This window comes from Meriones unguiculatus, chromosome 7 (assembly GCF_030254825.1).
Source record: "Meriones unguiculatus strain TT.TT164.6M chromosome 7, Bangor_MerUng_6.1, whole genome shotgun sequence".
Lineage (NCBI taxonomy): Eukaryota > Metazoa > Chordata > Mammalia > Rodentia > Muridae > Meriones > Meriones unguiculatus.
In genome coordinates, this window is record NC_083355.1 from 90,820,492 (window position 1) to 90,843,018 (window position 22,527).

The 22,527-nt window shown below is 38.9% G+C and overlaps 1 protein-coding gene across 8 annotated transcripts in view; it reads right to left on the bottom strand.

Annotated features, from left to right (window-relative positions):
* The window catches only part of Numb (NUMB endocytic adaptor protein), a 107,721-nt gene that overhangs the window by 21,136 nt on the left and 64,058 nt on the right, over positions 1 to 22,527 (bottom strand). For 5 of the 8 annotated variants that reach the window (XM_021653576.2, XM_060387830.1, XM_060387829.1 and 2 more), the window contains 3 exons: positions 19,259 to 19,399; positions 10,437 to 10,511; positions 3,938 to 3,970 (listed from right to left, as the gene is read on the bottom strand). In XM_021653576.2, the coding sequence (XP_021509251.1) occupies positions 3,938 to 3,970; positions 10,437 to 10,511; positions 19,259 to 19,384 (234 nt within the window). In that variant the 5' untranslated portion in view covers positions 19,385 to 19,399. The remainder of the gene's footprint in view (positions 1 to 3,937; positions 3,971 to 10,436; positions 10,512 to 19,258; positions 19,400 to 22,527) is intronic. The other 3 variants (XM_060387831.1, XM_060387833.1, XM_060387834.1) reach the window with 1 other exon arrangement.

The following is a 22,527-nucleotide window of genomic DNA, read 5'->3' on the forward strand; positions in this document are numbered from 1 at the left end:
GCCACCTCTTAAGCTTGTCTTCATGTGTTGGTAAAATGCAGTCTCATGAGCTACCAGTCAATCTACACAACTGCTGTGGATAGCAAACTCGAAAGCTGGCCAGGGTATGTCATAAGCTCTAAAGCTCAAAGCAACTATTGATAAATGGCTTAATTAACAAGAGATCTAAGGTGTGACCTATGAGTTTTCATCTATAGAGTTGGTTTTCTCATAAAATGAGAATAGAGACTATTCTCGTGAGTTTTCTCAAATCTGGTAATACTGTAAACGTCTTTGAAATGTTTAAGTGGTATGTAGCTACTTCATCATAAAGTAGTTGTTGAAATGGCAGATACACTAACAGAGGAGCATACAGTAATCTCTCAATAGCTGAGTGTATTATGGACTGCAGAGAGCAATTAGTTAGTCTGGAAAAGTTAAGGCTCAGGTCTGGCTTCCCCTCCTTTTCTTTTTAGGCATTCATAGGGTAATTCTGCAACCAATCAGATATCTATGATTTTTATTACTGGAATTTCTGGAAATACCACTATCATCATGGAGGTAAGCAAGAGTACTTGAGTCATGAAGTGAAATTCAGGAAGAAGGCAGCTTCCTGACTATGACTAATGAATATGATACCAAGACTAACTTCTTTTACTTTTATGTAAAAGTGTGTGGTAGAAAAAGTTACTGTTGTTCTCTTTACCATGAGCCACTAAACCATCCAGGCTCAAAGACCAAACAGCATCATAATTTATGAGGGGCTGTACTAATAAAAACTCCTTATCATTTGTATTTTGATTTTTGAGACAGGGGCTATGTAGCCCAGGCTCACCTCAAACTGAGTATGTAGATGAGCCTTGAGCTCCTGATTCTTCTACTTCCAGGAACCTCCATGTGCTAGAATTGAAGATGTAAATACACTACTATCCCTCCTGCCATTGTGTCTGTGTCTGTGTCTGTTCTTGGGGATTGAACCCGAGGCCTTACACAGGCTGGGCAGGTACTCTACCACTGGGCCATTCCCACTGCCCATTTCCACTTTTAGACTGAGTCAAGGTCTTGCTAAAATGCCAAATTTTGAAATCATTCTACCTCAGTCTCCTAAACAGAAGGTGCCCACATGCGTGGCCCATCAAATATTACTTATGAGTCTTCACTGTTAGGGCCAGTGAGATGGTTTAGCAGATTAAGGCACTTGCTGCTAAGGCTGATGATCTGAGTTCCATTTCTGGGGCCGACATGGTGGAAGAACCATTCTCTGATGCCATATGTGCACTATGTCAAATCACACACACACACTACATGTAATAAAAAAGTTAAAGACATTCATTTTCAGCTTTCATTAAACAATAGCTCAGCTAGCAAACTCATCACATCAATTCTTTTCCTCCTGTTTCTTAAAGATTAATAATGTAGGGAAGAAAAGAATGGTAACAACTGTAAAGCCCAAAAGGCTCAAAATTAAAGAAAAGTTTTTAATAAAGCACCTTCCTGATAGCTGGGCATAGTGTCATACACCTTTAATCCCAGCACTCAGGGAGGCAGAGGCAGGCAGATTGCTGTGAGTTCGAGGCCAGCCTGGTCTAGGACAGCCAAGGTCACAGAGAGAAACCCTGTCTTGAAAAAAACAAAAACAAAAAAAATTGTTTTGCTATAAAACACCCCCTCCCTATAACTTAAAATTGTTTGTTTCTTTATTATATAACTTTGGCTCTCCTAGAACTTGCCACGTAGACCAGGATGGCCTCGAAAATCACTAAAAAACTTCCATTTGTTCGTCTTATTTTTGAAGCTGTGCCTTGCTATTGTAGTGCTAGGTAGTCCAGAGCTCACTACACGGCCCAGGCTTGACTTAAGCTTAGGCAATTATCCTGCCTCAGCTTCTCAAGTGTGAGAATTACAGGTGTGCACAACAACTGGTTGTTTACGATTAAACAAAAATCTCCAAATAAGCTGAGTGTGATGACACAATGTCTTTAATCCCAGAACTCAGCAGCAGGTGGATCTCTGTGAGTTCAAGGCCAGCCTGAACTACATAGCAAGTTCCAGGACAGCCAGGGCTACATAACAGAGACCCTTTGTCAATAAACAAACAAATAAAAATCTCTAAGTTAAAATGAAGTGTTAGGGCCCAACATGCTGATGTGCAGAAGAAGGCAGGAGAGTAGGCTCTGAGGAATTTAAGCACTGCCTGATTAACAAGATGCTGTCTCAGACAGAGGGAGGGGAAGGTGGGAGAGAGGCAGAGAGGATTATAGCTCAAGCTCAATGGAACAAGTACTTGCCTACTATGTGCTAGGCCCTGGATTCCATGACCTAGTTTAAACCACTGGGGAAAAAATTGTTCTTGAAAAACTATAATAAAAAAGAAGTAATTTAGTAGAAATAAAATCCAAAGACAACCATTACTCTTTAAAATGTAGCTCAGTTGGCTGAGTGCTTGCCTAACATGTATGACATCTGGTTTTTGCAGTACTAGGCATAGTGTACACTGTAAGTCCAGCACTCCCAGAGGCAGGAGAATTAGAGGTTCGAGATCCTCAGGTGCAAAGCAAGTTCTAGGCCATCCTAGGATGCATGAGACCCTGTTTCAAAAACCCAAAATAGAAGCCTCCCTACTCCTCCCACCCCTGAGAATGGAACCTTGGTAGCACAGGCCTCTAATCCCAGCTATTTAGAGGCTGAGGTAGGAGGATCACCACATTCAAGGCCAGCAAATTAAAGAGATCATGCCTCTAAACAGAAGGCAGAAAGAAAGAAAGAAGGAAAGGAAAAAAAAAAAAAAAAGCCATGGATCTAGTTATTAAAGCACTGCCCTGGTATGTGCAACCCCCAATACTGCAAAAGAAAAATAGAAAAACAAAAGTGATTGTACAGCACAGTGTTTAAAGGTATAGACTCTGGAGACAGATTATCTAGGTTCAAATCCAAGTTCCTATCACTTATTGTATCTGAGATTAAAGAGGCCACTTGACCTCTGAAAGCTCAACTTCCTCACTATATAAAGGACAGTAATTCCATGTTAAAGATTAAAAGGATTCATAATTTTTCCATAGATCATATAAATCTGCCATTGTCATCACTGGAATCTGAAATCACAGAGGAAGGGAGTCTAATTGAGGGTTGTCTAGATTAGGTTGGCCTATGGACATTGTGAGCCTCAGAAGTAGGTGCTGGGAAATGAACTCTGATCCCCTACAAGAGCAGCAAGCGCTCTTTGCCACTGGGCCATCTCTCTAGCCTCTTTCATTGTGTTCTAGTGTTGAAGGTGGAACCGTGGACCTAATGCATGCTAATGCTGGGCAAGCGCTGTCCTACTGAGGGACAACCAGGCCCTGGTACTTCTGAAGATCTGAACGGTGATCAAGCACTACTAAAAAAGGAGCAGAGTGACTATATAGATGGTGTCAATGCAGCAGATTTTGGAAGGCTATTAATTACAAGAGATTTTTTTAGGTCAGCAATACAGGTTAACGACCACAGTAGAATCTTCAAAGGTAAGTTTATGTACTTTCACTTATTCCACTTACATTTTTTTTTTAAAGTAATAGTATTGAATGTAAATTTTGGGGTACCTTAAATTTTTTCCTGAATTTAATACTTATTTTTCTGTCAGCCTTGGGCCCTAACTAAAACTTACTGGTTAAAAATATAGTTAATACACTAACAAAACAGTTTTGAAAGATAAAATAGAGTTTCTCTAACAGCAGGTGCTAAAGAGATCATCAAAAAAACTTACTTGATTCATTTATTGGGCTTTCCTAGATATTTGATATTTAGTATCAAAAGAAAAACAGGTAATACCACAGACAGAAACTAATTCATTAATTTTCATATATAGTCAAGTCTATCTCTGTTTTGTATAGAAATCAAGGTTTGATTCTTTTAGCATGTCAGTGCTATACTGGGGTGTAACTCCTTATATGAATAAGCACAATCATGGCATCAAACTTACTTTTCCAAAGAAGCCTTTGAAGAACTTCCTTTCCTGGAGGAACAGGGGGACAAGTCGAGTGCTATTATTGTATAGGCTAAATGTCCCAGTTTCATATCAATTAAGCACATACAGAAGTAGAAGAGAAGGAGAAGTGGGAAAAGGGGAGGGGCTGAGAATTTTAAAGAGTTATCCATACCAGGAGTGACAGGGAAAAAGGAGAGGTGCGTGAAAATGCAGGAAAACACACTGTACGACCTAAGAATCCATGGAAAAGAGATATTCAGAGCCTACATTCATGCAGTGCAAGTACATAATTTAGTAATCTGTATTTCTCCAACAGAGATTATCCAAATTTGGCAGCAGAGAAGATTAGGACATACTAGTTAGGCATGATTCTGCATTTAAAATACCTAATAGAAACAAATAAAAGCTAAATTTTACATAGATTTTTTTACTTAAAATCAATGGTAGTCAAATGTGGTGGAGTGTGCCCATCAGCCTAGCTCCTTATGAGGCTGAGGCAGGAGTGCCTGAGCCCAGGAATTCAGGGTCAGTCTTGATGTCATCGGGAAAGCCTGCCTCTTCAAGAAATGCAAACACAACAGGAGTCAGAGAAATTACTCCAAGTCAGCCTGGCCTTCATAGTGAGATTCCAGATCAAAAGCAAACAACCAACTTGTTGGTAAAGCATGCTTCCCCACTGTGTGAGGCCGAGTTTGATGCCCTGGCACTGCAAAACATAACAAAACACAACAAAAATGGCAACCCATAAAGTTAAATCCTAAGCATACACCAAGAATTCTTGCCACACCTTTTCTAAATCTGGAAGCTGTGTCTCAGGTGGCCCACATCTATCAGTATCAGTCTGTATATGTGTGTGCTCATCAATTCCACACAAAAAGAGAAATAGTAGGACTAGGTCAGAATAGATCATTTATGAAGGATATCATTTATGAAGGATACACTTGGGCATAGAAAAAAATAGTTAAGAACCACATTATGTTCATGGGTCACAAATGGAATTTAAGAAACAGGTTTTGTTTTTTTAACTGTTCTTTTTTTCCCATTTTTATATTTTTAATAACTTTCCGATTAAAAAATGATTATGTATACAATGTTCTGTATGTACATCTGCATGCCAGAAGAGGGCACCAGACTCACTATAAATGGTTGGGAGTCATGACGTGGTTGCTGGGAATTGAACTCAGGACTTCCAGAAGAGCAGCCAGTGCTCTTAACCTCTGAGCCATCTCTCCAGTCCTTAACTGTTCTTTTAAAGTAAAGCATCTTGCACTGATATAAAGACAAAATTATCAACTATTAGGATAAAGAAGTCATAACAATGTATGATCCTACCATCACTTTGTTTTGTTTTGTTGAGACAGGGTCTTGTATGTAGCCCAGAACTTAACTCTGGAGACCAGGCTGGCCGGAAACTCAGAGATCTGCCTCTGCCTTCTGAGCGCTGGAACTGGAGGGTTCACCACCACAACTAGCTCTACCATCAAATTTTAAGCACCATTTATACAAGTTGATTATTAAGTAAAACCTGAAGAGCTTATAAAAAGGAGATAGGTTCTAATTCTCCCAACGCAGCTTTACATCTGCCTCCCATGCTTGAACTCTACTTTTAATCCGTTACTTTTTATAAGCAATGTTTGTTGCTGCACGAATGTCTAGTAAAGACAAGTCTGATTAAATATGTGTCTCCTGGCTTATGAATGCATTCTGTGCTTTTAAGCACTAGAACATTTCCCCCTCAGTTTTGAAAGTCACAAATGGCATCAAATATTTCCACAAGATACTCTACTGAAGCTAGCTGTTGCAGCAAGACTAACATTATTTCTGCTGCCAAGTTTGGCGGCCCTAGTTTTGTTAGACTATGAGTAACAATTAGCTTTCAAGGATGCAGCCAAAGTTACAGATCACCATTCTCAAAGGGTCAGGAGGTGACAGTTAATATTTAATCAGCTCCTAGAAAAGCTCTTGTTAAAGACAGGTTTTCTTTTCCTTACAAAAGACCCCAGGTTAATGAAAAAAGGTGGCATGCAAAATGCATAAAAGACAGGTATTGGATTAGAGTATATTAACGTTCTTTTAAAAACAAATTATGATTCTTTTACCTGCTAAAATAAGAACATATATTAAAACAAATATATCAAATAGTAAATAAAAAACCCCCAACATACTAGAAACTAGTTATATAATGAAATGAATCTAAAACTAAGGTAGAGAAAGAGAGACATTCAGAAGACAATGGAATGAAATAACTATCTACAATGAAAGGCATTTTGGATCACAGTCAAGCAAAGCCAACCCTGATACCATCGTTATAGAACTTACTGCTGATTGGAGAATAGTCATCACCCTATAACATATAGGCAACACAACAAAAGCAACAGCCATTTCTAAAATTTAATCTATGAAATCTAAGTTCTGTAATAGCTAATTAGTGAATTACATCACAAAACAGATGAGTTAAAATAATTGTTATTTTATATACATAAGGGTAAGAAGTAAGTCTGAGGAACACATTTAAAAACTATCCCAATGCTGCTTTATTCACTTGAGGATGTCAACTTTGCTAATGACTTCTAATGGAAGTTAAAATAATTTTAAATTACAAGGGACCATGTAGGGGAAGGTCTCCATATAACTATATTTGCAAATCATTTTGAATTTCTCACAAGGTTAAAACTACTAGCGATAAATTTTTTTTTAGTTTATAAGTCATATAATTTCTGTTTTGCTGCTTAACTGGTATCTGAGCTATGTAATTTTTTTATATTTTGAAGCTGTGGCATGTAAAGTATTTTATTAATTCTCTGTAGCTTTATACACTCCTATAACTTGTTTCCATCTACTTAAAATTCTTTCAGAAAACTTTAGGCTAACAACAAAAAAATATACTAGTGACATAGCATTTGGTACTAGTAAGAATAGGGCACAGCATGTTATAGATCCTAGATAGATATCTGTTAAAAGAATATTATCAAACCAAAAAATGTACCTAATATTTCTACTATGAAAATACGAAAGTAAGACAAAAACAAAATCACAGAGCTTTGTGGACTCACGAGAAAATATCCCGAAGACTCTCTGCTTACTGCAAGGGTCTCAGAACAATCAAGTTCTTGTTTGTTTGGTTGGTTTTGGTTTTTAGAGACTGGGTCTCTCTGTGTGGCCCTGGCTGTCCTAGAACTGGCTCTGCAGAACAGAATGTCCTTGAACTCAAAAGATACGCCTGCCTCTGCCTCCTGAGTGGTGGGTTTCATGTGCCACTACCAACTGGCTTAGGACAGTGACATTTTACTCCAAATCCAACTTGATTTTTTAGCACATTTGCCAATGTAAGTCTATGTCCTAAATTCCTGGATATGCCGGAGGCTGATGTAGCGCTCCTCAGCTGTTCCTTTATCTTTTGAGTGAACCTGGAGTGCACTAGATCACCTAGATTGGCTGGCCAGTGAGCCTGAGAGAGCGTTGTCTTCACTTCCCCAGCTCCGGGATTAGAGCCTTATGTTTTGTAACTAGCTATTTTGTTTTGTTTTCGTTTTTAACATAGGTGCTGGGGAAGCTAAACTGAGGTCTCCACCCTGGTATGGCAAACACTTCACCAACTAAGCATGTCCCTGGCCCTGCAGAACTACAATTTTTAAAATGAAAATTTAGGTTTTATTTATGATGAATATAAAAAGCACAGTAAATGTTATCTAAACAGTCCTAGGCCTCAAACAGTAATCTTGTTTTAAAAGTAAAAGGTGAAATATACTCAACAAAAAACTAGATTTAAAGGAGGTGGTGAGCAGAGTGGACAGGCTTGTGCCTGCACTTTGCACACATGGGAGGTGGACGCCAGAGGAGTCAGAGTTTGAGGCTCTGTCTCAAAAGGCCAAAACCCCAACAGAAGCAGCACAGAAGCTAGGCATTTAAATATGGCAACATCTGGAATTGGAAGAGACCTTGCTTTATTTAATAAATATTTTAAAAATTAATTAATTTATTTCCTGTGCATGGCTGTTCTGCCTGCATGTGTGTCTATTCTCTTGGAAGCCAGAAGAGGGTGTCAAATCCCCTGGAACTGGAGTTACAGATGATTGGGTACCACCATGTGGTTGCTGGGAAATGAACCTTGGTCCTTCAGAAGAGCAGACAGTGTTCTTAACCACTGAGCCATCTTTCTATCCCCTACTTGTAAATCTTAGGTTCATTTGTAGTTTATACAATAAACATATTTTCCTACACAATAAAGAGATGTTTTAATTTTTCAGAGAAGTTAAGATCCAGATGAAGTATCACCTGCCTATAACCCTGGCACCTTGGAAGCTGAGGAGGATAATGGGCTGGGAGTTGAGACTTTCTCAAAAACGCAAATAAAACAGACAGACACCAAAGTTTAAGAACAAGATTGGACAGTAGTGCTAGCAGTGTGGCTTGTGCAGTCATGTGAGGCCCTATGTTTAACCCTCAGCATGGAAAAAGAGGACTGTTGCTAAATTAAATGATTACCTAAAGGCTAATTCCACCTATAACAAGCAGTGAGGGGCCTTATCACCCTAAGTAATGTAAACGTTTGGAATAACTAGTTTGTTTCAGGATAATCTAATCTGTTTGCCAGATTTTAAATTAAGATTTACTTTTATTTTAAATTATGTGTGTTTCTGAGTATAGGTCTGTGCTCATGTGTGTTGTGAGTTAAGCTGAGAGCCACCTTAAGAGAGTACTGGGAACTGAATTTTAGTCCTCTACAAGAGCAGCAAGCCCCTTTAACTGCTGAACCATCTCTCTTGCTGCCTGTCTTCCCCTTTCCTGGTTTGCCTGTTGTTTTCCATGTAATACAGTGCTATAAAATATTCTTTGCTTGGGCTACCTACTGAGCTATACAAAGAAAATATCTCAAAAAACAGAAAAGAAAGAAAGGAAGGAAGAAAGAAAAACATTCTTTAAAAAAGTTAAATATTTCTATAGTATCATTAGTTTATCATTATTCTAGAGGAATGTAGACTTTTATAAGAAAAAAATTAAAAGTTTTATTTCTCTTTTAAACTGAGTGGAAAACTAAATTACCTGAGTATTTATCTAGTTATTCACCAAACTACTTATGTATGTATGTATGTATGTATGTATGTATGTATGTATGTATGATTTTTGAGATAGGGTTTCTCTGCATAGCCTTGGCTGTCTTGGACCTGTCTTTGTAGACCAGGCTGGCCTTGAACTCACAGAGATCTGCCTGCCTCTACCTCCCCGACTGCTAGGATTAGAGGTGTGCAACATCATGCCCAGCTGAACCTGTATTTAATTAGGGAATAGCCATATAAGAGAGCAAATCTGCAAAACTAGTTTCGTGGACTACGGAACATAGACTTAAGTCCTCTTAAAATGATGGATTCAAGGAAACTTCCTGGGCTTCTATCATTTAAGAATTTAAACGTCCAAAATCTACGATAAGGGGTTGTACATATAGCTGAATGTACACGCGCCATTTGTACAGAGTTGCCATGTTTTGTGTTCTACAATTACTTATTTTCTACTTTTCTTTCTACAACAGATTCAGACATTTGTTCCAAAATAAAAACTAGCTCTTTGATATACTTTCACATTTTACATGCTTTATAATTGAGGGAATATATAAAGGTAACATAAACTATATCAATAAAGCAGAAAAGTTTTGGTTATTAAGCAAATTGAGAAATAAAAAGCACTCATTAGTAGCCAAACTTATACTAGCAAACCCAAAGGAACATGAATATAACGCTGTTTGGGGACAGGCACATGCAGAAGTGATGCTGCCAGCTTCCACAGCATCGTGGGCAATGGCTATACACCGAAGAGAAGGAGCTCTGAAGAGGGCTTCAAGAGTCATGGGACAGTCCTTAGGCACACTGAAAATAGGAAATTAACGCTCCAGTCTGAGTCTTTGTCAACTGCAAATAGTTATTCTCCCTTACTAAATACACAAGTGTGAATGTAGGATGTATTTTATGGTGTAACAGGCAAAGAAAGCATTATTTATCCTGAAAAGGAGTTATACATTTCAAGTTTATGCAAAAGGAAGAGAAAGTAGGTTGTTTGTGTCAGAGGGACATGAAAAGATAGATGTGGGAGTCAAGACGAGAAGTCAGACCTTAAACAGGTCTTTTCTACTTCTGTCCTGGGAAAGCTGTTTCTTGCAGATTTAAAATCAATAGTGTAGAATCCAGGTACCACAAGCTGTTAACTGTAACATTTCTGAGCTGGTTTTAGAATATCATTTTCTATCAGATTTCGTATTACTTGTTTCTTATGAGCATGTTTTTGAAAATGTAGGAGAAAAAGGTTGATCTTTCTAATCTTGTACTTTTAAATAGAGAAAAGATATTCTCCTCCCCCCCCCCCCCCACTAAGCCCACATCTTTTGCCTTGGGAGAACACACTGTTCTTACTGGATACTGGGGAGCTAAAATTCAATGAGCACAATCTTGTAATAGAACATTGACAGCAGATAGATCAGTACTAGCAACTAGCAAATACATACAGCTTTCAGTCTTTTCACAGCATCTTCACAGATGTGCATTCCTCTTGACTCATCAACTTCTACATGGCCGAGGTACTGTGGAGAGAAGGAAAGGAGTCAGCTCCACTGATGTGTTTTGAGAAGCTATTACCTAGTAGATAGCTGACAATAGAAAATTCAACTCCTGCATTTAAGAAACTCATGGCTACTGTAGAAAAGTGAAGCCGTATGTTCATAGAAATAAAATTTAGAATACTTCAGACTTGTTAGGGGAATAAATGAAAAAATACATGGTAAGTAGCTAAAAGTTACACCAATCTGTGGGATCACTAGCATACTAACCTAAGTGAAACACAATTCCTCTATCTCCACACATGAAAACAATCCTAAGACAAAGAATGTACACCTAGAAATAAAAAGTACAAACAAGATCAGCACGATGGCTCAGCTGGTAAGTGCTTGCTGCCAACCTTGATGACCTGAGTTCAATCCCTAGAACCCATATGGAGGAAAGAGAGAACCAAAGTCCACAAACTGTCTCTGACCTCTACACATGTAACATAGCATGCATGCAACACAGGGAGGGAGGGAGAAAGGGAGAGAGGGAAGGGTAAATTTTGAGAAATAAGAAATTCTAACTTTGCGAAATAAATTATCGTGGGCTGAGAGAAGTATACAAACAATTGCATATCATAGGATAACTAAATGCCAGGAAGTTTCCCTGTTGCCTGGAATATGAGCTATAAGAGCTTGGAAATTTTGGGTACTGAAATGAGCCTGTACTTGATCCTAGAGACAATAGGAATCTAAGAATAAAATTTTTAAAGGTATTTTTGATTCAAACTAAACCTTGTTATAGAACTAGTGTCAGGTCAGAACAGAAGGGATGGTGGCAATATGCTCCTGATCTCACGTTCTAAGGGTTCCCTCCCTCTCTAACTGACAAGACCTTACAATCTTGTATGCACGCCAGGCTGGCCTTGAACTCTCAATCTTCCTATTCAGCCTCTGGAGTGGCTAGGAGTACAGATGTACACCATCATCCATGACCCATAGGTGCTTTCCTAAAAGGCAATTCAGAATCTGGTTCCAGGTGAGACAGAGAACACTTAATACACACACCCTAAGCCTCCCACCAAATGAAACCATAAAATCTGGATAGCATGCATTGGAGCAGCTGCTGAGTTTCTGAAAACAGTAAAGAAGAAACAGAGAACACTGTAATTCAAGGTGTCACTAACTTCCAAGTTTCCTTTTCCTACTTACTTCTTTGGAACCTTCAGCATAAAAAAATATAGCCAGAACAGCATTGTTCTTACACAAAATCTCAAAACGTTTGGGCTGAAAGCCTATTAGCTTAGAGAGACAGAGAAAGCACCCGGGTGACTTTACTCCTCAGCCAACATCCCAAAAGGAAAGGCCATCTCTCCTTCTCCAATATTGTCTTAATAACTCCTTCAAACCAAATGTCCCTCCTTTCTATTTTCTGTGAGTTTGTCTATCCATCCTTAAGGCTTCCTCTCACTCTCTAAGTTTTTTCCTATGTTCATTCCCTGTCAACTGGTTGCTTACTCCGCATCTTGACCTATGGTTGACTTTAGTTAATCCTGTTTACAAAAAGCTCTTGGATTAAAGGTGTGTGCTAGGGCTGAGCCATACCACAGGTTTTTGCCGTGTGTGTGTGTGTGTGTGTGTGTGTGTGTGTAATATTGGGGTTCACAGTGTGATCAAATATCCTGCAACAGAACAGTGAGATGGGGCACAAGGAAAATTCTGGTAAAAGTACTTTGGTCCGACTTGAGGACTAGGAATGCAAACTCCTAACTCAGAGAACAGTTAGGGGCTGCAGGAAGCCTAGTGGTAATCTGAAAACACTGAAGCAATAAAAATAGCAAAACTGAAAACACCTTAAATTCAGGGTATCCTCTCCTAAAAGAAGAAGAAAAGAACCAGAGGATGAGATAGGAGACATCCAAGAAGCAAAAAGATTTTAAGGAACACAAAAGCTTGAAAACTGATCCCAGAGACTTGTTTTTGAAGTCTTACAATGCAATATTCAGCTGGCATATGGCAAAATCATGAATTTAATCCATCTCAGGGGAAAAATAATCCATGGTTACCAACACAAAGACTTTAAAGCAGTTATTTAAAAAAAATTCTAAGAAGCAATGGTGAATTGTCTTGAAATAAATGCAAAGTTGAAGGTCTCAACAACAAAAGTAGAATAAAGAAATATATATATATAATTGAAATCTTTTAACTTAGTAAGGAGAGTGGGGACAGTAACCTCTGAACCTAAAAGACAATCAACTGTAAATGAACTTCATACCCAGTATCATACATAGTCATGAGAAACCACATGCCTGGACCTTGATATGAAAATGCCCTAACTTCTTAGGTTTTCATATGAATTTGAAGAGTATATTGCTAGGTCATGCGGTAATCATATGTCTGGCTTTATAAGTTTCTTATAGAGTGAGCATTTTAAGAGCTCCACATTTTGGCCAGCAACTGGTAGTGTCTGTTTCACTAGAAGGTCATCCTAGCAAACATGTACTGGATGGATTATTTTGTTGGCTTTTGTTTGTTTGTTTGAGACAGGATCCCACTATGCAGCCCTAGCTGGTCTAGAACTAGATATACAGACCAGGATACTCAATCCACCTCTACTTCCTGAGTGCTGGTACTAAAGGCTTGTGCCACCACACCAGGCTCTTTTGTAAGTTTATCCTTAGCTACAGGGCATTTTATCAATGCTAGCTTGACTTTTGTCTGTTTCTTTCCTATCCCCTCAACACACACTGTTTGTTTTGAAACAGGGTTTTTACTTTAGAGGCCAGGCTGGCATTGACTTCTGGATCCTTTTGCTCCTGCCCCTCAAGAGCTAGAGTTATAGGCATGGACCACCATGCTTGGCTTTTCTATCAGGTTTAAAGTATTCTTGAAGTTCAAGTCTCTTTTAGACATGATTTGTAAATATGTACAGCTTGTTTTTTCTATTGTTTTTATTTTTTGTGTTTAAGATGAGTCTTTCTTTTTCTGTGGCCTAGGCTGTACATCCTATGTAGCACAGGTGGCCTCAAACTTACGTTCTTCATACCTCATCCTCTTGAGTGCTGTACATCTCAGCACTCAAGAGTACAGACCATGCCTGGCCCATTATCAGAATTTTTTTTTAAAGGTTGTTCTTTATTTTATGTATATTCGTGTTTTGCCTTCATATTACATATGTGCACCATACATGTCTGGTGCTGTAGAGCCCAAAGGGGGCACTGAATCTTCTACAAGTTACAGATGGTTGTGAGGTATAGTCTTGGCTGTCCTGGACTCACAGAGACCCGCCTGCCTCTACCTCCCTGAGTGCTGAGATCACAGGCGTGCGCCACCACAGCCAGCTGTAGCAAGTACTCTTAGCCACTGGGCCACATCTTTAACCCTCATCCAAATTAACAATGTAGACATTTTAAAAATATTTAATATTATTTAAATTTTTATGTGCACAAGTGTTTGCCTGCATGATATATGCGCACCACTTGTATGGCTAGTGACCATAGAAAGGACACTGGAACCCCTGGAACTGGACTTACGCACGATTGTGAGCTGCCGTTTGGGTGTTGAGATCTGAACCTGGGTTGTCTGAAAGAGCAAGCAAGCACAGCACTCTTAACCACTTGAGTAATCTCTTCAGATTCAGTTTAGCAATTTTTAAAAAAAGAATTTATTTTCAAAAATTTTATGTACTTTGGTGTTTTGGCTGTATGTATGATGAACAGGAATTAGACAGCTGTGAGCTGCCATGTAGATACTGGGAATTGAACACAGGTCCTCTGGAAGTGTGCCCAGTGCGCTTAACTACTGAGCCATCTCTCCAGCCCATTATAGCAATTTTAGAGAGTATAATTCAGAGGCGAGCAAGATGGCACAATGGGTAAAGGTGCATGCAGCCACCTTAAGAGCTGAACTTGACCCCTGAGACGCACATGGTAACCCACATGTGCAGACCTTGAGGCAGACACTCTGTGTACACAGGCATGCTTGTGTGCACACAGTAAATGGTTAAAAAAATTAAAAGCACAATTCAGTAGCATTATTATATTTAAAATGCTATTGTTCAGATTTACCTATTTCCTTAACCTTTTTAGATTATTCCACACACAAACTCCTCACTGTCAAGCAACGACTCCTCCCTTTTCCCTGTCTCCCAATTCACAGTAATTTCTGATGTACTTCCTGTCTTTATGCGTTGGCTAACGTGGGTATGTCACGTAAGTGAGAGCCTGCAGTGCTGCTCTCATGTCTGGCTTATTTTCCTTGGCTTGCTCAGCTACGTGGTAGTACACACCTGAGCTGGATCCCCTTCAATCCCAACCAACAAGCCGTCGCACGCCTCGCGCTATGCTTAGTCCTGACAACCAGCACCTGGCTGGCTCCCATATTTTGGTCACTGTGAATAAGAGTGCAGTCAACACTGGTGTGTGAAGATCTGTATGAATTCTTGGCTTTCATTCCTTTGGGTATCTGTCCAGAAATGGAAATTGTCAGGTGAGTTTTGTTTTACTATTAAGGAAGTGACGACTGTCTTTTACAGCCACATTGCTGGATGCTCCCAACAGTGATGGGAGTTTTCACGTTCTTAGAAAATTTTTCTTTTTCTTGTTTTTGTTTTAAATTGTGGCCACCTTACTAGGTATGAAGCTGTACCTCACTGTTAGGAGTTTTGGGGCAGGATTTTGCTACATAGCCCAGGTTAGCTTTGGCCTCACTATGCCTGGCTTCCAAACTGTCTCAGTCTCCTGTGTGCTAGGAAAAAAGAATAAACAATTATGCCTAGTTCACTGGCTTTGATTTGCATGTTCCTAATGATGTTAATTCTCCTCATTTTTGTGTAAATTAGTCAGTTGTATACCATCTTTGGGGGCGTTTCAATACTTCCTCCTGTGTACCGTCTTAGTCAGGTTGCACACCTTTACAGAGCTCTTTACACATCTGACACCAAACATTTGTAAGGTAAATGATTTCACAATGTCTTCTTCTAGTCTGTACTTTACTCTCTTAATAGCCTTTGGTGCACCAAAATTTATTTGTTTTTAAACAGGACATGTCACTCTAGCTCACGTCATATTCCAACCTGTGATCACCCTGTCTCGGCTTCCCAAGCACGTAAGTGCACAGGCGTGCACCGCCATTCCTGGCTCCTCTGTCAATTCTGTTAAGCTGTACTTTGTACTTCCATATAGTTTAGATCCCATTTGACTTTTTTTGTGTGTGACTGGTTTTCATATTTATTTACAAAGTCTCACTGGTTTATAGTTTCTTGTTTGCTTCTGTGATATCTTTATTAGGCTGATAAGTATTTTGTTAATTCCATTAACATATAAAACTGTCCATGTTTTCTACTTATTTCAATAAATTTAAATACTATAGATATTCTTATAGGGTTTGGAAACACTGGTCCACAGACTGTCTCTACTCAGTCCTTTAGAGAAGTATCACTTTTTATAAACAACTTTCTCCTTTTACCAACTATTCAACTTTTTTCTTTTCTTTTTTCGCTTTAGTCAATTTTAATAATGTATAAATCTAGGGCATTCTTACCTCATTAAAATTTTAAAACCATCAGCAAAGGTACAAAATGCTTACATAACTTATTTTCTCTGGGCCTGTGGTAGCAGCTCCTCACATTTTTATCTTTAACATGCATGTACACATTATATACATCTGTGCTAGCGTATGTATACATATTTATGCCCATACACACTTGTATTTTTTTCTTAAGGCTAATTTTTATTACTGCCTCCAAGTTATTCAATGTCTGTTTCCATTTTATGTAAAAAATGAGAGAGTAGATAGACCTTTATATGAGTTACCTTTAGGCTCTAGAAATAAGAACAAGATTTTCTAATCATTTTCATTCTACCATGTAATTCAGTCAATTCAACTAGCCACATGTGACTGTTCACGCCAGTAATAACAATGAAAGAAGACTTGGTAGAAAACAAAGAACAAAAATTTTTATATTTCTGCTGACTCGTTACCCATCTAGAAATATGAAAATAGAAAGCAGGCCCGAGTCTCAGCAGACTGAGGAAAACATGCCCATTGACATAAACACCATTTCAAAGGTCTCTTTTCTTCTCTGAGACACTATCTCACTGAAAAACTGCAGCTGACTTATGCTTTAATGGCTAAAATATTTGACACTGTAACTTTTGTTTATGCCTTTTCCAAACTGAGTAAGAGACTTTTATTCATAAAAATGTGTATTAGAAAAACTACTATGTGAAACTGCATTCTTCGTGAATTAAATAATTTTTTCCTTTCTTGAAAAACATTAAAAGAGCTCCCCTGCCCCAGTTTGGTAATGTTCTCCATGAAGAGGCCTGGAGCCTGATGTGAGAGACTACACAGGGAGTGGTTCCCAGCAGGAGCGAGAAGCGGCGCAGTGGCCGCACATTCGTAACAAGCTACGAACAATTTCATCATGCCTATCTAGATTATATGTTCATACAGCAAACATAGTATGCAAACGTACAGGAAACAGTATAAAAAATTCTGTCTTTAACCCATCCAAATTAAAATATTCTCATCTGAAGCATCATTCCATCTGAGTAAGTCATGACATAATCAGATTAAATATGATTGTGGGAATTCGGTACTGGAAAGAAGTTAAGAGATCCAAACTTTTCCTTTAACTAAGTGTCAATAAGCTAAGCGAGAAGAGTGAGTCATATTAGCTGTTAAAGAGCCAAGAAGAGAAACCAGACCTCTTGTTTTCTCGGTCTTTTCCAATTAGCTGACTCTACCTCTCTGAACTGTTTAAGCAACGGTTCATAGCTTACTGCTCTCACAGGCATTTACTTAATGTCACTCTTCAAAACAAAGTGGGCAATCAGACAGAGCAGTCTTCCATTTTTGTAACCCTGCTTATGGTGCAAGTAGGGTTTAAGTTCAGCATTTCCCTCACTATTGTCTTTGTCATACCTTTTTTTTTTTTTAAGATTTATTTATTTTATGTATGAGTGCTCTATCTGCATGTACACCTGCATACCAGAAGAGGGCATCAGATCTCATTATAGATGGTTGTGAGCCACCATGTGGTTGCTGGAAATTGAGCTCAGGACCTCTGGAAGAGCAGACAATGCCCTTAACCACTGAGATAGCTCTCCAGCCCTTGTCATACCTTTCTAATTAAACTATATCTAATTAAGATTAGATACAGGGAAGTGTACAGATGCTACATAGACCATAAGTGAAGATGGGACAGAAGAACTGGAGCAGCAGGCAGGTATAGTATTATTTCAAAGTATTAAACTAGATAATCTTTTTTACTTACCTGCTTTTATGGCTATCTGCTGCTCTGGTTCTGTACACAATGGTTTTCTTTGTACCTCTTGCTATGCCAGGAATCTTCCACTGAAGAGCCATTCCCTTGTCTACATCCTGTTTCCTTAGATTTTTTTTTTCCCTCAATTTCTTTGGGTGTTTTCTCAAACAACATTTTCCTCCCTAATGAGGACTTCTATAACCAACATATTTTAAACTGTATCTACTGCCATTTAGTCCCTTCATACACAATTCCTTTCTGGGATCTCAGACATTGTGTGTCTGGTACATCAGAATTCTAGTGTATTTTAATACACACTACCATGAGAACACTATGCAGAGATTTTGTCTGTGCTGTTCATTGTATACTCAGTACCTAGAATACTACCTGGCAGGCAGCAAATAGTCAGCAATTATCTGTCAAACATAGCAATGAATCAATAGTTCCAAAGAGGAGAAGTTGTAGCACATTCCTTAGATTTGCATGAAATTTAATAGCTAAGAATGAAAACTTTCAGAAAAAAAATCAATATATAGGAGATTTAATTGATATCTATAGAAGAGAACTGTAAACATTAGTGAACTGATATACCCTGATATAAACTTGAAAACAAGGGAAAGTAGCTTCATTTTTTATGATGAACATCAAGATAAATCATCTAGCATTAATGGAACAAGAAATTATAAATACAGGAAACCAAGAGTAGAACTAAAGTAATCTAATGACAGATGATGGGGGGGGGAGAGTTTACAAGTAAAGACAGAAAGAATACAAGGCTAAACCATGATAAAAGTGAATAAACTAAGACTAGACAAAAAATTACATTAGCTAAAGAAATTACAACATTATTAATTTAGCCCTTACTGGGAGTGGGAAGGAATGGTGTTTTGCTTTTCTTTTTTGGGGGGTCGTGCTGAAAATAAACCCCACACCCCTTGCCTAGCCAGTTGATAAACATATCTAACTGAAAATAATTTAATTCTTGGTAACTGAGGCTCTTTAGATGTTTTAGCACTTGTGTTCTCATTTATTTGGCCAGATCTGATAGTGCAGGCTTCTGGTAACCTCATCTACTTGGGAGGCTGAAGGAGGAGGATCACAAGTTCAAGGCCTACCAGGGCTACAGAGTAAGTAAAGTCCAAGGACAGCCTGGACAACTTAGAGCGATCCTTTCTCAAATAAGTAAAAAGAGGGCTGGGAATGCAGCTCAGCAGTAGAATGCTTGCCTAGCACACACAAGGCCTGAGAGTCAGTTCCCAGTACCCCCCCCCAAAGTGTCCTTATTTGTACTAATTCCAGACTATGTAACAGTAAATCTTACTGAAATAATTTAAATACAAAAAAGAAAATTCACTATCTGCAATATATTTTTCTGATTTAATTTTATCACTGAAGCAGAATATGAAGAGCTTAATTTTTGGAGGGCTCTTTCAGAATTACCCTGATTCATGGGCTTTCACATCCTATGGGCTATCAGTTTTTTGTCTTTCCCACAGTGAATTTTTTTTTTTTTTTTTACCTTAACTGGGAAGCTACACTTTCCAGTGCGGACTCCTTCTTCGTCCGTCTGCCACTGATGTGGGCGACTTGCTTCTGGGACATAAACATCTTTCTTTCTCCTAAAGCTCTGCCGTAGTTTGTTCATGTTAGCTTTTACAACCTGCAGACATAGTAAAAAAACAAACAAATACACAAACAAACAAAAAAACCGGTGAGGATTATGGCCTGGTACATTAGCATACTTCCTCTCAGAGTGACGGTAGGTTTAAACAGAACTCTCTCATACTTTTTAAAGACAACTACAGTTCCCTCCAATCACAGCTGACAAGCCCTTACCTGGCCTTGGTTCTTCTAAGCTTTTTGCTGACTTACCTTACTGTACTTATTAGAGCCTGGAGCAGCCTCTATTTCCTTAAGAGTGGGCTGCATCCTACTTGTTTAAACAGTAGTTACCCTGCATCCTAACACGGTTCCTGTCATGTACCACATATGAGAAATCTGAATAAACAAGAGACCTCCATCAAAGCAGAGGCTACTTAAGTAACATAACACTACACAATGACCAGAGAATCATCAGTGTTGGAAAAGACTACAGATGTAACAGTCCACCAATAAAAGACGACTACTTCTGCTAGCAGAATTTATTAACTTTCTAGGCACAGATGTACTAATGTAGCATTCTGGTTAGTGAAGAACAGAATGAAAATGTCAAAAACAATTTGGTGTTAATGTCTTACCACTGTCAGTACTCAAATGGTTTGCTATCAGCATTTCTGCCATGGGATATATATATATATATATATATATATATTTTTTTTTTTTTTTTTTTTTTGAGACAGGGTGTTTCTCTGTGTACCCTAGGCTGTCCTTTCTTGCTATGCCCACCATTGTAAACCTGTGTCACATACTTTGTTTAACTCCAATCAGTTCAGGACCTTGAGGGACTTGTCTTAAAACAAAGCAAGGGACAATGACTTGTCTGTAATTTCAGTGCTTGGACCAAAAGTAAAACAACCGAGATTTAGATTCCATTGGGTGTATTTAAACAATCTAGATTCCATTGGGTGTATTTAAACATGATCATTTAGGGGGCTAGAGAGATGGCTCAGTGGTTAAGAACACTGGCTGCTCTTCCAGAGATCCTGAGTTCAATTCCCAGCACCCATATGGTGGCTCACAATCATCTATAATAGGATATGATGTCCTCTACTAGCTTTCAAGTGTATACACAGACAGAGCATTCATATAAATACATAAATTAAAAATTCATCATTTAATTTCTTTCCTTCAACATGGGGGGCAGGCAGGTAAGCCATGGTTCACATGCAGAGGTCAGAAGACAACCTGCAGGAGTTGGTTCATTCTTCTACCACAGAAGTGAACTCAGGGAGTAAACTAGGTCACCAAGGGTAGTGGTAAGCACTAGATGATCTCACCACCCCTAAAGTTTAATTTCTGAGTCTAGCAGGAGTATTACAACAAGTTCCAGGCTAGCATGAACCACCGTAGTGAGAATTTTGGTTTCTTTAAAGACACAGAAATATTATAATATGTTTTTATTTTAATCCCAAGTATGGGGATATGAGACTGCTTCGCAGCAGCTATGATTAGCAAGCCATGATTTTGCCAGTTGTAGATAGTTTCTGTGATTGTAGGATGTTTGGAATTCTGGGGACTTTTCAGAGGGTATGTAAATGCTAGGGCCCTGAGTGGTGTGGTGGGTTATTGGTTGCTGTTTGTCATGTTTTTGTTTTTGTTTTTTTTGTTTGTTTGTTTTTTTAATTTTAGTTCTTTATATTAATTACAGTTTATTCACTTTGTATCCCAGCTGTAGCCCCTTCCCTCATTCCCTCTCAAACCTACCCTCCCTCCCTCATCTCCTCCTATGCCCCTTCTCCAGTCCACTGATAGCGGAGGTCCTTCTCCCCTTCCATTTGACCCTAGCCTATAGGTCTCACCCAGACTGGCTGCATTGTCTCCCTCTGTGGCCTGGTAAGGCCGCTCCCCTCAGAGGGAGGTGATCAAAGAGCCAGCCACTGAGATCATGTCAGAGACAGTCCTGTTCCCCTTACTAGGGAACCCAGTTGGACACTGAGCTGCCATGGGCTACATCTTTGCAGGGGTTCTAGGTTACCTCCATGAATGATCCTTGGTTGGAATATCAGTCTTTGCAAAGACACCTGTGCCCAGATATTTTGGTTCTGTTGCTCTCCTTGTGCAGCTCCTGTTCCCTCTAGGTCTTTCTATCTCCCCCTTCTTTCATAAGATTCGCTGCACTCTGCCCAAAGTTTGGTTATGAGCCTCAGCATCTGCTTTGATACACTGCTGGGTAGTCTTTCAGAGGCCCTCTGTGTAGGCTCCTGTCCTGTTTCCTGTTTTCTCCCTCTTCCAATTTCGGTCCCATTTGCCTTTCTGAGTGAGGACTGATCATCTTACCGAGGGTCCTCCTTCTTGCTTAGCTTCTTTAGGTATATAGATTTTAGTATATTTATGCTATATTATATGTCTAATATCCACTTGTAAGTGAGTATATACCATGTGTGTCTTTCTGCTTCTGGGATACCTCACTCAGAATGATCTTTTCTAGTTTCCACCATTTGTCTGCAAATTTCATGATTTCCTTGTTTTTAATTGCTGAGTATTCCTTTGTGTAAATGTATCACAATTTCTGTATCCATTCCTCAAATGAGAGGCATCTGTGTTGTTTCCAGGTTCTTGCTATTATGAAAAAAGCTGCTACAAACATGGTTAAGCAAATGTCCTTGTTGTAACTTGAGCATATTTTGGTATGCCTAGCAGTGGTACAGCTGGATCTTGAGGTAGCACTATTCCTAATTGTCTAAGAAACCACCAGATTGATTTCCAAAGTGGTTGTACAAGTTTACATTCACACCCAGCAATGGAGGAGGGCTCCTCTTTCTCTACATCCTCGTCATGGTTGTTAAATAGCGATGTGCAAAGAAGAAATTAGATACCCTGCCAGTGAAGATCAAACTTGCCCCAAAGGAGCTTGATACCCCTAAGCAGCAGGAAGTAGTCTAACAATAATGTTGTCCCCTTTCCTCTCCATCCTTTCTCCTATCTGTTGTTAGAGGGTTGAAAGGGTGGAATAAAAGGGGTGGAGAAGGATGGAAGAAAGAAGAATCCACAAAGTAGTAAAAGTCCAGTTACAGATCATCCATTAAGACCTCTGTCTCAGAAGACTCCTAGAGTTTTCTGGCTGGCCTGACTAGCACACTCAGTGAGCTCCAGATCAATGAGAAACTGTAACTCAAAAAGTAAGGTAGA